At 43.8% G+C, this 17,392-nt stretch overlaps 1 protein-coding gene across 1 annotated transcript; it reads left to right on the forward strand.

Moving 5' to 3' along the window:
• Window positions 1-15,174: 15,174 nt before the first annotated feature.
• On the forward strand, window positions 15,175-17,313 carry LOC110624759 (RNA polymerase sigma factor sigD, chloroplastic). The gene is made up of 5 exons (XM_021770052.2): window positions 15,175-15,679; window positions 16,059-16,289; window positions 16,367-16,507; window positions 16,626-16,826; window positions 16,950-17,313. The coding sequence occupies exons 1-5, from the start codon at window positions 15,206-15,208 to the stop codon at window positions 17,226-17,228; spliced, it is 1,326 nt and encodes a 441-aa protein (XP_021625744.1). The 5' UTR covers window positions 15,175-15,205; the 3' UTR covers window positions 17,229-17,313.
• The last annotated feature ends 79 nt before the right edge of the window (window positions 17,314-17,392 follow it).

A 17,392-nucleotide genomic window follows, 5' to 3' on the forward strand; every position in this document is an offset into this window, starting at 1 on the left:
AAAATTATAATAATTAATTTATATTATTCTGAAATTTAAAAAATAAAATTTATAATGAAAAGTTTGCTCTGAACGCTTCTCCAATGCCATTTACATACAGATTTTCTTGTCACATCATTGGTTTAAATTTCTTATATACAGATTTATTTGTGTGGCCGTCCGATTAACTGAGGTCTAATCGATTTAGAGTCAGTGTCCTTCTTTAGGGTTTGATTTTATGTGTAGAAAAATATATATTATTATAATTTAAAAAAATAAATAATAATTTTAAAATAATTTTAAAAATAATAAAAATTATGAAAAAAATAAATATTATATTAATATTAATATTAAAATTTGATAAATTAATAAAATATGAATAATTTAATACATTATGAACTCTAAAAAGTTTTACTGTATAATATAATAACATATAATATTTATAAAAAAACTGTTACCTTTTACTCAAATTAAAAATAAATTAATAGCAAATACAAATATATGAATTTTGTATGAGAATTAAAACTATTAATTTTATATAATTATACATATGAATATAATTTTTTTAAAAAAAATAAAATATATATAAAGTAAATAGCTAAATCTAAATTTTTTTTAACTGAAAATTAAAAATTTAGATATTAAAATCTGATATCTTCTAAATTTATTTATATATATTTATTACCAATTAAATATGTCCGTGCAGCTAAAGTATTTTTTTTTCTTTTTGAAATAGCTAAATTTAAAGTTTATAATGCTTAATTTTGATGGTTTAAATGCCTTTTCATACAAAATTAATTTTGAATTCGATTTAATGAAATTTGATGACCGCTGGATTTCCCTACCCCCAATCCTAGGCCTAGATTACGGCCACGGCCCATGAAAGGAAGGCCCGCACGCCCTCTCAAGTAAAACAGGCCCGGATCACCAGATCCCTGAGGCCGGACTCCACCAGATTCTTCCTCATCAAGATCGGCCCAGCCCGTATCACCTCCCCACGGATTCCTTCTCCTCCTAGGTTCAGCGTCCAGCCCCGCTCTCGGCCCAGCCCAGAATCCAGAACGAGACTCGTCATACAGCCTGGCAGATCCGCTCGAATGTACGCACGGGGGAGAATCAGAGGCCGTTACGCATGGAGCAGGCGCCGATATCCTCGTACGCCCATATCTGTATGGCAGAGACGCGTGGTCCAATCCTGGGAGAGCCGTTATACGTCACCAGCAAGCAGGAAGAAAAGGATAAAAGGGATACCCCTCTAGAGAGATAGGCCAAGTTTTTCTCTTCAAGACAAAAACTCTTGTAAAACCCTATTCTATTGGATCTCAGATCATCAATTGGCGCCGTCTGTGGGAAAACGACGGAGATCTTTTCATCACCGGAGTTTTCACTCTTAACCAAACCCACTGAGATCCACGATGGCTAATCACCAAGAAAGTAACCTTAACGTCCCAAATGACCTAAACTCTGCCCAAGAGGGGCAACAATTCTCCTTTTCTAGTCCTACTACATTAAACAACCAAACGCCTGTTCCTCTTCATCCCTCGCCAAGTTTGGCAGGGAATACTCCCACTGTTGCCATGTCTAACCAGGATCTTCAAAACATGGCTTTACAGTTACAAAATACCGCCCACTGGTTGGGGCAGATAATGCAACAGAGAGGCCTCAGCACCCCAGTAAATACACTCCCGGTTGTAGAGGAACCTCAGACCAATGACCCCCGACCTGCACCTGACCGTCTTCAAACCAGCAGCCGCGATACTGGAGAAAGAGGGAGAAGAGCCGGGGAAGAGGAAGGACCGGAGGCCCGAATCCATGCGAGGAGGGCGAGAGAGATGATAGAAAATGAGGAGGTGGATAATTATTCCGCCGAAACAACCGGGTGGATGGGAACTGAAGCAGAGGAGGAGGAGTACCACCTGGAGAAAAGACCCAGCCCGGAAGACGGGAAGATGGACCAAAAGTTGAAGAGATTGAGAGAACAGCTCTTAGCCGAGCTAGGTAAGAAAGACCAAAGCAAAACCTCTTTGCCTACTTCTTCCCCTTTCTCAAAGTGGGTGCAGCAAGAGACTGTCCCTAAGAAGTTTATGATGCCATCAATGGCGGCCTATGACGGAGCTGGTAACCCGAGAGAGCACGTCATGAACTATAAGACCTTCATGGAGTTACAAACTCTGTCAGATGCCTTAATGTGTAAAGTGTTCCCAACGACGCTCTCAGGACCCGCGCGGGCGTGGTTCAACAACCTTGAGGCCGGAAGTATCAGCAGTTTCAGAGACCTAGCCACTCGCTTCATCAGTCGATTCATAGCCGGGGTACCAGCAGAGAGGAAGACGAGCTACTTGGAGACAGTAAGACAGAGAGAGGGCGAATCACTCAGAGAATATGTCGCTCGTTTCAATACGGAGGCCCTGCAGATTCCTGAACTCGATGAAGGAAGGGCGGTAGAAGCCATGCAAAAAGGAACGACCTCTGTCGAGTTCTTCGGTTCTTTAAGCAGGAAGCCTCCGACTTCCCTGGCCGAGCTGATGAAGAGAGCGGAGAAGTATATAAGGCAGGATGATGCCTTAGTAACAAGCCGATTTGCCAAAGGGATGACAGGAAAAGAAAAAGCCTCAGAAGAAAGGAGACCGGAGAGACATGAAAAGAAACACGGCAAGAGGCCCGAGCCGTACAAGCAGGCCTGGGAGCGAAGGGATCAAAGGCCTCCCCCTCCACGGGACCATGAGCCAAGATTGCCCCCCCCTTGGGTCCTTGAGAAGCCAACTCCACTAAATGCGTCCAGAGCCGAGGTGCTCATGGCTGTCCAAGATAAGGAATTCCTCCAGTGGCCCAAACCTATGAAGTCGGAAGTAGACCAACGGAATCCTGACAAATATTGTCAGTATCATCGGACGCATGGCCACGATACCAACAACTGCTTCCAGTTGATAGCAGAAATCGAGAGGTTGATAAAGAGGGGGCATCTCAAGAACTTTGTGAAGAAATTAGAGGGACAAAGGCCTCAATCCAGTCCGGCGGTTCAGATGCCGAGGAGAACAGGAACTGGACCAGTGAACGATGGATCCAGTGGGACCATCAACATGATTGTTGGAGGAACGGGAGGTCGGATGGGCCGCCGAGGGAAGAAGAGAAATCGGGAAGGAGAGACCAGCAGTACCGAGGTCATGCAGATCGTTGACCACTCTCCCATGACCATCACCTTCTCTTCAGAAGATGCTCAGGGTATTCAGATGCCCCATGATGACGCGCTCGTCATTGAAGCCGTCATTCACAATTATCGGGTAAAGAAGGTCTTAGTGGATGACGGGAGTAAAGTCAACTTGCTACCATACCGGGTCTTTCAGCATATGGGAATTCCAGAAGAACAGTTGGTCCGAGACCAGGCTCCAATCAAGGGAATCGGAGGAGTACCAGTACTCGTAGAAGGGAAGGTGAAGCTGGCTCTCACCTTAGGTGAAGCACCCAGGACTCGCACTCACCACGAGGTATTTTTAGTGGTCAAACTTCCGTTGAGCTATAATGTGATACTGGGGAGGCCTGCGCTGTTCAACTTCAAAGCTGTCACCAGTATTAGGTATTTGGCGCTTAAATTTCCAACAGAAGAAGGAGTGGGAATAGTCTGGGGCAGCCAGGAAGAGGCAAGAGCAGTATACTTAGCCACAGTAGCAGAACCAAGCTCCACTGAAAAGGCTCTTGACTCGGAAGTTCTAGAGGTTCGGGATGAGAAAACAGAGGCCAGGACAGAACCGGTGGGGGAGCTGGAGATCTTTCCTCTATCAGAAGCGGAGGCAGACAAGGTCTTCAGTCTCAACGCCGGCCTCACTGAAGAACAAAAAGCTGAAGTCATGGCCCTGATCCGAGGTCATGCGTCTAGTTTCGCCTGGAAGCCCACCGACATGCCTGGAATTGACCCTAAAGTGATGACACACAAACTGAATGTACTCCCCGAAGCCAAGCCAGTAAAGCAGAAGAAGAGAGTAGTAGGAAGAGAGAAGCAGCAGGCCACCAGGGAGGAGGTGCAGAAACTCGAGGAGGCAGGCTTTATTAGGGAAGTTATGTACCCACAGTGGCTAGCAAATCCTGTATTAGTCAAAAAAGCCAATGGCAAATATAGGATGTGCATAAATTTTACTGACCTAAATAAGGCCTGCCCTAAAGATTGTTATCCACTTCCTGATATTAATAAAATGGTCGACTCTACGGCTGGTTTTGATTATATGTCTTCTTTGGATGCTATGTCTGGTTATCATCAAATCCCAATGGAAAGGTCGGATGAGGAAAAGACCTCGTTTATAACTGAAGATGGAACTTATTGCTACAAAGCTATGCCATTCGGATTAAGGAATGCCGGGGCAACTTACCAAAGATTGATGAATAAAATCTTCAAAAACCAGATTGGCAAAAATGTAGAAGTTTATGTAGATGATATGGTGGTCAAAAGCCCAAATTTCCAGCAGCACATAGCAGACTTGAAGGAGGTATTCGGGGTATTAAACCAGTACAGAATGAAGTTGAACCCAACAAAATGTGCTTTCTTTATTAGAGGAGGAAAATTCTTGGGATTCATGGTGAGCGGAAAAGGCATCGAGCCTAACCCGGAGAAGGTAGAAGCCATATTGACAATGCCAGAGCCGACCTGTGTAAGGGACGTCCAAAGACTAACCGGAAGAGTAGTAGCACTCAACCGATTCATGTCAAGGTCAGCAGAAAAATGCTTACCATTTTTCAAAAAATTGAGGAAGGTGCCAAACTTTGAATGGACAGAAGACTGCCAAAAGGCCTTCGCAGAGCTTAAAAGATATCTCAGCTCGCCCCACGTGCTCAGTAGTCCTGTGAAAGGAGAAGAACTCTTGATATACTTAGCAGCCTCAGAACAAGCAGTCAACGCAGTGTTAGTAAGGGTGGAAGAAGGGGAGCAGAAACCCGTCTTTTACGTTAGCAAGGTACTCAGAGATACCGAGGTCCGATATTCGAACATTGAAAAAATGGCTTACGCCCTATTGCTAGCAGTCCGAAAATTCAAAGTTTATTTGGAAGGCCACCAAGGAGTTGTGATGACAGACCAACCCTTAAAAAAGATTCTACGCAGGCCGGAAACTTCAGGTCGGATGTTGGCTTGGTCCGTAGAGATCAGCCCTTACTGCCTAGAGTATCGACCTAGGACAGCTATAAAATCTCAAGCCTTGGCTGACTTCATAGCAGAATGCACATTCAACGGGGAGCAGAGAGAATCATCCTCGGGGATGGCAGGAAAGGAACGTGAGGGGGAGCCTCATCCAGAATTTAACTGGAAGTTGTATGTAGACGGAGCATCAGGCACTGAGGGCAGTGGTGCTGGAATAATGCTCAAGGGGCCAAAGGATTTTAAAGTATGTTACGCCTTGCGTCTAGAGTTCAAAGCCTCGAATAATGTGGCAGAATATGAAGCCCTGATAAATGGGATGTTGGTGGCGCTGGAAGTAGGAGTGACCGATCTCGAGATAAACAGCGACTCTCAGCTGGTGATCAACCAAGTAACAGGGATGTATCAGGCTAGAGACCCCATTATGCAGAATTACCTGGCTAAAGTAAAAACTTTAGAAGCCGAGCTCACAAGTCGAGGAGTAATCATCAGATTTCAAAGAATACCCCGAGAGGAAAATGAGGAAGCAGATCTGCTTAGCCGATTATCCAAAGAAGAATTGGAACAGCTTCCCGATGAAGTGAACATACAACATGTCCATATACCTGCTTTTAATAAAACTAACACAATATTGCAGGTAGAACAGAACCCGACTTGGATGACCCCTTACTTAGAATACCTGGAGAAAGGTAAACTCCCCAAGGATAAAGATGAAGCCAAAAAGATAGCAGCTCGTGCCGCTAACTACCAAGCGATAAGGGGGACCTTATACAGAAAAGGAAAGTCCAGCCCGTGGCTCCGATGCGTGAGCCCGGAAGAGGCTACGAAGGTGATGAAAGAAATACATAGAGGCATGTGTGGAGCCCACGAGGGAGGAGGGACATTAGCTAATAAAGTATTCAGGCAAGGGTATTATTGGCCCACTGTTAAAAAAGAAGCAGAAGAGTTCGTCCGAAGATGCGACGTATGCCAGAGATTTGCTAATGCCATCAAAACTCCAGCCACTCCTCAAGCTAGCATATCCAGTCCATGGCCTTTCTCGCAATGGGGAATTGACATCCTGGGACCTTTCCCCAAGACTACGGGGCAGAGGAAATTTGTAGTGGTGGCTGTAGAGTACTTCTCAAAATGGCCAGAGGCGGAAGCAATAGCTACAATTACAGCTCGAAAGATGATAGATTTTGTGTGGGGACATATCATCTGCAGATTTGGTGTACCCAGAGTGCTTATTTCAGATAATGGCAGACAGTTTGATTGCAGCACCTTCAGAGCTTTCACAACGAACATGGGTATCTGGCATAAATTCTCCTCTGTGGCTCATCCTCAAACTAATGGCTAAACAGAGGTCACCAACAGAGCCATCCTACAAGGATTAAAAAAGCGACTAGATGGGGCAAAGACAAATTGGGCAGAAGAACTCAACAGCATCCTGTGGGCACTCCGAACCACTCCTAGAGCACCCACTAAAGAAACGCCCTTTGCACTTGCCTATGGTACAGAGGCCGTAGTCCCAGTTGAATTGAAGATTCCTACTCATCGAGTCCAATTTGCTAGCGAAAGCACTAACGATAACAAGCTAAGAAGCAACCTGGATGCCCTTGAGGAAATCAGAGAAGAAGCTCAAATCCGAACTGCCGCCTATCAACAACGGGCAGCACGATACTACAACCAAAAGGTCAGAGAAAGAAGCTTGAAAGTGGGAGACCTGGCCTTAAGAAACCTGGAAGCCACAGGAAAAAGGGCGGCAGCTGGTAAGCTAGCACCGACCTGGGATGGTCCGTTCAAAGTAACAAAAGTAGTCCGGCCAGGAGTATACCGGATTGAAGATATGCAAGGGAACCATGAGCCCCACGCTTGGAATATTCAACACCTAAAGAGGTATTTCCCCTGATATAGTTGTAAAGAAAAACATTGTATTCTGATAAATATGAAGGAAACAATTTATTTACACAATGAGATTATCTTTATTATCATGAATAATATTCCTCCATGAAAAAGAAAGGTAGGTGTACAGGATCCCCTAGATTTCCTGACACCACAAACCAAATTGAGAAGCACAAACAGCCGGCGGGGCCCCGAGGTCACCCCGGAACAAAAATGACCATGATCCCGTAAGATCTCCTGGAGCAAAAACACCCGGCGAGACCCCGAGGTCATCCCGAAAATACAAAAATGATCAGGATCCCGTAAGATCTCCTGGAGCAAAAACAACCGGCGAGACCCCGAGGTCATCCCGGAAATACAAAAATGACCAGGATCCCATAAGATCTCCTGGAGCAAAAACAGCCGGCGAGGCCCCGAGATCATCCCGGAAATACAAAAATGACCAGGATCCCGTAAGATCTCCTGGAGCAACAGTAGCCGGCGAGGCCCCGAGGTCATCCCGGAAATACAAAAATGATCAGGATCCCGTAAGATCTCCTGGAGCAAAAATAGCCGGCGAGGCCCCGAGTCATCCCGGAAAAACAAAAATGACTAGGATCCCGTAAGATCTCCTGGAGCAAAAACAGCCGGCGAGGCCCCGAGGTCGTCCCAGAAACACAAAGAAGACCGGGATCCCCTAAGAACTCCCGAGAAAACAAAGTAAAAAACAGCTGGAGAAGGCCTTAAGACCATCTTTAAGCAAAAATTCCCCAGATCATATGCAGGGACAATTCATAAAAATACAGTTCCGACCTCACAAAAAGATGCGTCCAAAGGCATCAAAGAAAGGCCAAACTCCGATCTCCCGAAGGAGCTCGGAGCACTATGGCCAAAAGGTACTGAACTTAAAAAGTGATCGCTGACGCTAAGCTCAGCTTACAAAGAGGTCTAGACAGCAAACAATCTGGAAGATACCCAGGGATATACGAAGCATCACAAGCCATAGGCGTAAAAGCCTAAGTGAAGAATAAAGAGCCGAGCTCTCAGCTCGGATAAAAAAAAAAAATTCCATATGAAGCTGAAGGACCGCGCTCATAACTCGAGTCAGTCCGCCACAAATAGACATCCGAGCTCATAACCAAGGAAGCAGGAAAAAATTATTTACCCCCTCAACACTCATGTAATGAAAGGTTGAGGAGGTAAAGGGGGCAATTTGGGAAGAAAGGACCTCAGCTTCGTTTCCTGACAAGACAGAACTAAAAGCAAAAAGGCAGCCTTGCTAATCACCATTAGAAGGTATGTGATCTGACTTATAAGTTCAGACAGTTAGCTAAGAATCGAGCTCATGACTAAAGGCTAATCTAGTTCAGAAAAGGCTTACGAATAAAAATACACAATGTAAGCATTACAGTTACGAGAAGGAGAGATAAATTATAAAGCGAAAAATAGTTCAAGTAAAAAGAAATTAAAATTTCATTAAGAATACAGGGCTGTTACAATCTACTTATCGGACGAGGTTGAAGGAAAGATAGTCCTTAAAGGACTTACATTTGTAAGAACATCCTCGCCTACATTATGTTTATTTACAACTATATCTGGAGGAAGCCCGGCATCCTTTGGGTCAGATGTCTTAGTATCAACAACAGGGGCAATCTCCAACCCTGGATTGAGGTCCTCCCCTTCAGATTCGGGGTCGCCTCCCTCAGACTCAAGGGCTCCCAGGTCCTCCCCATCCGACTCGGATCCTTCTTCAGAAGATACAGCCGACGGACCTCCAACGCGATAGTCCCCTCTAGGCATAGGGAAATCATCTTCTCCATACAACACCGGCTCACCATCAGAGTCCACTTCGGCCATACGAAGCTTTGCCAGAGGAGTATCAGGAGCGTGTCTAGCCTCTCTTATACCGCGATTGTAACCAGTTACATACATGCGGAAGGCTTTCTGAAGAACAGTAGATTTCATGTCTGCCGAGGCTTTATATTCATCAAGATGTGATTCACAGGCCTCAGATATAAATGCCTTCAACTCAGGAGAATCCTTGTAGTCCTGAAGGTGAGCTTCACAGGCCTGCTCAATCTTTCTTTTCAGCTCCTCCGACTCCTGATATTCCGCTAGACACCTCTCGCGTTCTAGCAGAACCTTGCCTTCAGCATGTTTCACCACCTTAAGCAGGGCTGAACATTTACGTTCCAAAGTCCTGACTTCATGGTTAAGCTGTTGATGGCGAAGTTGAGACTCCTCCGCCGATGAAGCCAGGACTCTGATACGTTCAGAGCTCGTGCTCAGCTCCTGCTCAAGGACTTCCACCCGAGCTAGGGCCCTCTCCTTCTGAGCATTCAACTCATTCAGGCAAACTTGAAGTCCTTCAGAATCAGCCTTTAAGGCTTCATACTGGCACTGGACTTCGTTCCTTTGACTTACAGCCTCATCCCTTTCCTGAAGAGCCGTTGTCATAGAGGACAGCTGCTTTAAAACTTCCACACAACGAACTTCCACCTCAGCTGTCCTCTCATCAGACTCCTTGAGAACCCTGTGAGCACGAGACAACTCTGCTTCCAGAGATTTGGTGTGCTCTGCTGCCTCAGCCGCCCTACCTTCAGCTCTTTTAAGGGCCTCCAACGCAGAGTGCAACTCCACCTGGAGGGACTGGGAATGTTCCCGGGCAGCTAGAAGATTGCCCCTGGCGTCATTGGTGGCAGATATATTCTCCTCCAGGCGCACCTCTTCAATCCGGCGATCCACGGACTCCCGGAGGGAGTGGTCGCGAGCGTCCACCTCCATAAAAAGACCCGTCACCTAGTAGGGGAGAACAACCGTCAAAAGAAAGAAATAGAGAAGACCAAAAGAGAGAGAAAAATAATTTACCATCAAAAGCATATCCCTGATTGTATTCCCGAGCTCTTCACGAGATCGAGATCGGAAGGACGCTTGCTCCTTGGTAGAACTGACTAAAAAACCAGTAAGGGCAAGCAGGCGTGGATCCGAGGCCTCTGTAGCTCCGCCGAACATCCGTTCTCTAAGAAATTCAGCGATGGCATTGGCCGGAGATTGAGAGGTGATGTCCGCCACATTCAGAGTGTTGTTGTCAGTAGAAGACAATGGAGGTACAACAAGAACATTTTTTCCTTTCCCAATAGGAGGAAGGGCAGGAGAAGATCCTTTGGAAGCCCTGGGCTTCTTCTGGGCAGGAGGAGGGGCAGATGTCCCATGAGGCGTTGGACGCTTGTCCCCGGTTTTCCCTACGGGGTCTCCAGACTCAGACCTGACCCCCACAGAGGCAGGGGCATCCCTAGCAGGCACCTCCAAGACGTCATCCTCCACAAGGACGATCTCTTTTCCCTTCCCAGGGGCCTCCTCATCCTCGGTAATGGGGGACTTAAATTTTCCCCCTGACACCTCTTCAGAAGAATGAGCAAGACCCAATTGTGCTTGTTCAACGACCTCGGTCTGCTCCACAATGGCTAGAGAAACTTCCCTCACACCCTCTGAAGAAGCTTGAGCAGACTTAGACTCTTCAGTAGGCTTAATAGTCAAGGCCGACTTGCCACGACTAGATGGCCGAGATGACTTAGAGCCTCGAGAGCTCAGCTTAGGATCTCGAGAGGAAGCCTTGGTAGGAGGTCGGCTAACTTTCTTGGAAGAAGCAACTTGAGCCACCTCTGCAGCGACCTCAGGCACCGAACGCCCAGCCCGAAGGGCATCGAAAATTGCATGCATATTATCTCGAGACAGGACTAAGTTCTTCGGATGCTTGATCTCTTCCATTTTAACGTCAGAAGCTGCAAAAACACGAAACTATAAAGAATTAGCGCATTTTATAATATTATTTACAAAGAAGAAACGGAATCGCTGGACGAGGCACTATACCCGTGTCCCGAATATCCCTAAGATTAGACACGAACATACACTTCTCGACGTCATACTTCCTCTCAACAGAAGTCAGTCGAAGCAACCCCACCTGCTCAATAAGGCTCAATCGGGGCAGGTCATTGCAGCCCGGAGGAACATCCTCCCAACCTAGATCCACTTCCCATGATAAGGCGGATTCTAATTTCAGCTCCGCCACAAGGAAATTCTCAACCCATCCCTTTATGGAATCCTTGTAGCCCGTGAAAAGAGACAACACACTACGGGGGGAAAAATAATAGAAATTCTGAACCGCCCTAACGAGACGGAAGAAAGTGACGAACAGACAGGCCGTGGGTGTGAAACCCCAGCTTCGGCAGATGGATTCGAAACAACTCATGAACAGAATAGAATTTGGGGATAACATCCGGGGGGTTACTCCGAAGTATTGGAAAACCTCGACAAAAAAAGGAGTAAAAGGGAAAGGTAAACCAAAATCCCTCTGTTTGAGAAAAAAGACTATACAACGCCCCCTCTGGGGATCCATCAAACCAGGGGGGGGAGGGTTTGGAAGAACTATCCTTTCATTTTGGAAAGGAGCTCGAATAAGATAAAGCGGAGTATCTAAATACCTCTGAGAAATATGTTTATTTATGGTAGAAGAAGTGATATGCGACCTAAGATTAGCGACATCCGGGAGCTTTGGACCCTCCATGGAAGAACAAAGAAGCGTACCTGAAAACGCAATACGGTGGAAAAAGCAGAAGAAGTTGCAGGAAAACAGAGAGCAGAAGAGAGCGAGTTTTTTCAGAAGACAGGGAGAATTCGAAGTGAAAGGCAATAATGAGATGAAACGTTGTTCTGAGCAGTTTTGTCTTGGAGCGGCGCGATCATTAATTGCTCTCGAAGTTTACCCTTTCAACGGTTAGATAATAACCGGCGAGAAGGTAAAGGGGCAAAGAGATGACCGCTGGGCTTCTCCACTCCTACAAAGGGTCAGGCCCACGGCAATAGCCCATCAGCCGAAGGCCCACACGCTATCTACATAAGAGAAACCCAAATTGTCAAAACCTTGAGACCGAGCTCCAATTGAATCTCTCGCTCAGGACGACCTGACATGCAAAATGCACATCATCACCGCTCAGGCAGTAAAAACTAAGGAAAAAGAGTAAGTCATAGAAAGACCCAAGGAGACAAACAGGGGGAAGCATGATAAAGGTCAGACCAGCCTATCACCTAAAAAGGATCATCATAAAGCAAAGGCCAGGAGCCCAGAACGAAGCGATGAAGGCGCCTCGGAATCCTACAAAGTTATGGGTCAGAAGCTCAACCCATTGATTAAAAGCAAAGCTCGCAGGTCGGTTAGTCTAGCTCGGAAAAAGTATATTGAAAGATATGGGTCAGAAGCTCAACCCCTTGATTAAAAGCAGAGCTCGCAGGTCGGTTAGTCTCGCTGAGATAAAGTAAACCAAAAGCGAGCTCGCAGGTCGGTTAGTCTCGCTTGGATAAAGTAAATCAAAAGCGAGCTCGCAGGTCGGTTGGTACAGCTCGGAAAGAGTAAACTGAAAACTCAAACTGGCTAAATGGATTCTGGGTCGGATCAATTAAAAGGCAAGAAGGAAAAAACAATATCGTAGACTTCTCAGAGAAAACCATGAAAACAGTCTCAACATCTCACTCATAATAAAGAAGGAATAGTTCGGATATGAACGAAAAAATGAAAGTTTCATTACAGCACGTTACGAATACCCACATTACAGAATAAAAAGCTATCCTTAGAGGATTTACATGCCCAGATACATCGTCTACGTTTACATCACTATCACCTATCACACTATCCTAGTTTTCGATACAGAGGAACTCTTGAATACGGAAAACGAGCTCTGTAGGTCGGCCGAGCCCTGCTTCGTTATTATAGGGGAACTGAATAAGTTGATTCCCATAAGCATTTCTCACTGTTCCCCTATAGGCAAACATTCGGTTGCCCAAGTGTGATTCACGGTACATCCGAACAAGCTCAGATATTATATGCTGTTCGTATGTCACGCATGAAAAACATAAGTCTTCGCGTTACGGCTTCAAAAAGATCACAGAGCATATATTCGAAGGTATCGACGGAAACTTGACTGAGCGCAGCAGATCTCAGCCTCTCATAATACAGGTATTCCACACCAAAGGGGACAATAAAGTGATCATTTTTGCCACCTCCATTTATATCAAAAGCAGACAGCAAGGACATCGGGGAAATATCCTTCTCGAAGGAAGGTAAAGTCAAAGCAGACCCCTCAACAGCCCATAGCCTCTTTGGAGCTCGAACAACAACCAGAGGAGGAGGCCAGCCAGACGATCTGGGTAAAACAGTTTCAACGACCTGCCAAATGGCCCCACCCATCAACCGTCCTACTAGGAGGACCTCTGAAGCAACCTTCAGACTCCCTCGAGGTAATATCAGATTTTCAAGAGGTTTAGACTGACCCATCTTTATCTCAGGTACTGCAAAAAGTCCCAAACAGAGACAAGTCAGGATAATCTCTTGTCAAGATAATGAAAGCAAGATTAAAGCAAACCTCTGGGGCAACAAAGCAATGAAGCCCCCGGCTCACCTCGATCCGTTTGAAGAAGGCGTCAAATAGATCCTTTGCCGAAAAAACAGGAGAATCTCGCTGGAGGAAGAAAACAGACAGAAGACTGGAAGGAAAGACTCCCGTTCTCCGACAGAGGGCATAAGAGCGAAGAGGAGTTAACACTGATATATACTCAAAGTCTGAAGTCTTAGCACAAAGTAAAATAACTCTAGACTCTAAGCCCACGGTGTCGGGATCTTTAAAAGATGTTCATGGAAAAGGAAAAAAGGGGGCATGTCCAGGCGATAATGACAGGAAAGTAAGAAGAGCAGAGTATATGAGGGGTAAGGAAAGGCCAGAAAAGGAAAAAGGCAGATAGGATTCAAGAAATGAGGAGTGACAAAAAGATGAAAGGGAGTTATGAAGGCAGCTACATATGAACAGGCGCGGTCATAATGGTTCTCGATATTCACCCCCTCGGCAGTCGGAGCAATAACTGCCAAGAAGGTGAAGGGGCAATTGATGACTGCTGGATTTCCCTACCCCCAATCCTGGGCCTAGATTACGGCCACGGCCCATGAAAGGAAGGCCCGCACGCCCTCTCAAGTAAAACAGGCCCGGATCACCAGATCCCTGAGGCCGGACTCCACCAGATTCTTCCTCATCAAGATCGGCCCAGCCCGTATCACCTCCTCACGGATTCCTTCTCCTCCTGGGTTCAGCGTCCAGCCCCGCTCTCGGCCCAGCCCAGAATCCAGAACGAGACTCATCATACAGCCTGGCAGATCCGCTCGAGTGTACGCACGGGGGAGAATCAGAGGCCGTTACGTATGGAGCAGGCGCCGATATCCTCGTACGCACATATCTGTATGGCAGAGACGCGTGGTCCAATCCTGGGAGAGCCGTTATACGTCACTAGCAAGCAGGAAGAAAAGGATAAAAGGGATACCCCTCTAGAGAGATAGGCCAAGTTTTTCTCTTCAAGACAAAAACTCTTGTAAAATCCTATTCTATTGGATCTCAAATCATCAAAATTTAAATATTATTTGGTATAATAAAAAAAATTAAATCAAGGAGCTAAAAATATGTAATATGAAAAAATTTATATTATAATTATAAGAAAGTAATGAGAATTTAATTTAATTTAATTTGAGATTATAGAAGAAATTATTCGTTATTTTTATATAAAAATATGTATATAATTATTTTTACATATAAATTAAACAGTATTTATTAAAGCAATGAATTTACATTTTTTAATATATTATTTACAAATATTATTTCATTATTATTCAAATTAATAAAATTTACTTTTTTTCTAGTGTATTTTTGTGAACCTTTTCAAGTATATTACAAAACTTATAGATAAATTAATAACTGATCTATACTCACAAATTTAATCTTAATAAATATATTTAAATAAATTTAAAAAATTTTAAATTTTAGTCGCTCAATTTTTAATTTTTATTTAAAAAAATTAACAAATGATTTATAATTGAATAATAATAATAATACGAAGAGTATTAAATTAACTTTCTTTTAACTTTTGAAATAAATAATAATATATTTTAAATTAAAAAACATTAAAGTGTTAATAATAAATTTATATAATTGCTTAATGAAAATTAATAATTTCAGTATATAATTACTAAAATTAATACAAAATTAAGTTTTTTATTATTATCGTTATTATTTACAGATATTTGAATGTGAAGCTTCCTTTACCAGATTTCCCACTTCTGCTCGTTGATATTTTATGAGAAATTAATAATAAAAAAACTAATTATGAAAAAAATATCTTTCTGGGCGAAAAGCTATCTATCATTGGATGCTCAACCAAGTCCATCCACATTTCCACATTTTCATGGCCATTACAGCCACCATAAGCTTAAGCTCCTCTTCCCCAACAGTGTTCTCAGCCATTCCATCACTGAACATTCAACACCCACCACCCTCTTCTTCTCCTTTAGCCTCTTCTTTTGGTAAATTTGGTGTAAAGTTAGTCTCCAATGAAGCTGATCTTACCACTGCATCAGCAACTCAAGCATTAGCATTGGCGGGCGCTGCAGTTCAGGCGGCGAGAGAGGCTGTGGAATTGGTTTCTGGGTGTGGAAATGAGATGGGAAAATATGGGAGTGTTGAGTTAATAGCGAGGAGGAAGAAGAGAAGGAAAAGAAGAAAAGGGTTTGATTGTTTGAAGGTGGAGGATAAGGATGGTCAATGTGATGGAGGTTTACTTCAGCCTTCGAATTTTGGGTATTTAAGCCCAATCGAGGAAGAAGAGTTCTGTCTGTGTCACCAGGTATGCTTCTTCACAAAAAAAGGAAAAAAAAAATAAAAATCTGTACAGTAGTTGCTGCTTAAGTGCTTGATGTTGTGATTCTGAGAAATGGATGCTAGAATTACAAGTTTAGAGCAAAACATTGGGAGAAATGTCCTTTAGTAATGGAAAATTTTGAAATAATGAATTTTGACATGATTTTGAGAGCTTTGTGCAGGGTTTTGATATTAGTTTGCTTGATTTCTCCCAACACTAACATAAAGTTTAAATCTTGATTAATAACCTGAGTTCTCTTTCACAAACTTCAAAAGCTGAAGGTTTTAATTGCGCAAGCAACTTCTATGTTGCTCAACCAAAATTTATTTATCTGTTAAGGCTATAAGTTCTTGCAAATTTTCAGGACCTAGCAAGATTAGAAGCGGCAATAAGGAGAATAGCTGAAACTCAAGAACACGAGCCAACTTTGGAGCAATTGGCTAAGGACTTACAGATGAAGAAGAGCAGTGTAGATAAGATAGTGTATAAAGGAAGAAAATCGCGAGAGAGGATTACTCACAGCTACCGGAGACTTGTTATCTCTATTGCTAATAGTTACAGAGGCAAAGGATTAAGCCTTCAAGACCTTATTCAGGTTTTTTGTAAACAAATTATAATTTCCTTTAACATTCCTATCAATGCTTTATATGGAGCAAGTTTTTATTTCAACAGGAAGGAAGCATTGGGCTTCTTCGAGGTGCAGAACGATTTGATCCAAGGAGAGGCAACAAGCTATCTACGTATGCTTACTGGTGGATCAGAGAAGCTATCATTGCATCCATAACTAACAAGTCTAGATTAGTTAGAATACCAGTGAGAACTTTGTGTTTCAACTTCATGTTTATGTTGAAAGATTTGATACTGTTTTAGAGATGAATATATATATGAATCTAGTTTTTCCTTGGCCTACTTCTGCTTTGAGCTAGCGTAGGGAAGCATGCGGAATAAGATGACAAAAATTGCAGAAACTAAAGCTGTATTGGGAAAAAAGTTGGGGAGGTTGCCATCTTACGATGAGATTGCTGAAGTGCTGAATGTTCATGTTTCAACAGTGAGGTTTGGTTATGAGAGGAGCAGGTCCCCTATTTCATTGAATCGAGCAGTAACTGATCAAGGCAGCATGACACTCCAGGTGCTTCTGTTACTTCTGTGATGACTAGTATAAATATACGTGTGTGTGCATGCGCACGAATGTAAGTTCTGCAGCTAATATCTACTGATGTTGAATTGCTTGATTCACTTATTCTGTTTGCAGGAGATCATACCAGGGCCAGAAGAAATGATGCCGGAGAACATGGTAAAAAGGCAGCTAATGAAACAAGAGTTGGAGAAGCTTCTTCAAACACTTAGTGAAAGAGAAGCACTTGTTTTGAGATTGATCTATGGATTGAATGGACAGACACCTCAATCCTATGAGGAGATAGGAAGATCATTGAAGCTATGCAGGGAAAGGATCAGACAGATAAATAGCATTGCATTGACAAAGTTAAGACAGAGAAGCATTTCGGACAATTTGCATATATACATTGTATAAAATACCCTGTTCTTGAACTTGATAAATATAATTGAAAATATGTTCCACAAAGATGGGGTAAGAAAAAGGGGACAAGAGGTTTTCTGCAATTTTTCCAGTGTTCTTTGGTTCCTCCAGAACAATAGAGATGCTGTGGGAGCAAAATAATAGCCTTTTGTGGCGCG

The sequence above is a fragment of the Manihot esculenta genome, chromosome 10, assembly GCF_001659605.2.
Source record: "Manihot esculenta cultivar AM560-2 chromosome 10, M.esculenta_v8, whole genome shotgun sequence".
NCBI lineage: Eukaryota > Viridiplantae > Streptophyta > Magnoliopsida > Malpighiales > Euphorbiaceae > Manihot > Manihot esculenta.

Coding starts and splice junctions, on each gene's coding strand:
- LOC110624759 (XM_021770052.2), top strand. CDS start 15,206: ATGCTCAACCAAGTCCATCCACATTTCCACATTTTCATGGCCATTACA. Junction 15,680..16,058: donor AGTTCTGTCTGTGTCACCAG/GTATGCTTCTTC, acceptor GCAAATTTTCAG/GACCTAGCAAGATTAGAAGC. Junction 16,827..16,949: donor AAGGCAGCATGACACTCCAG/GTGCTTCTGTTA, acceptor TTCTGTTTGCAG/GAGATCATACCAGGGCCAGA.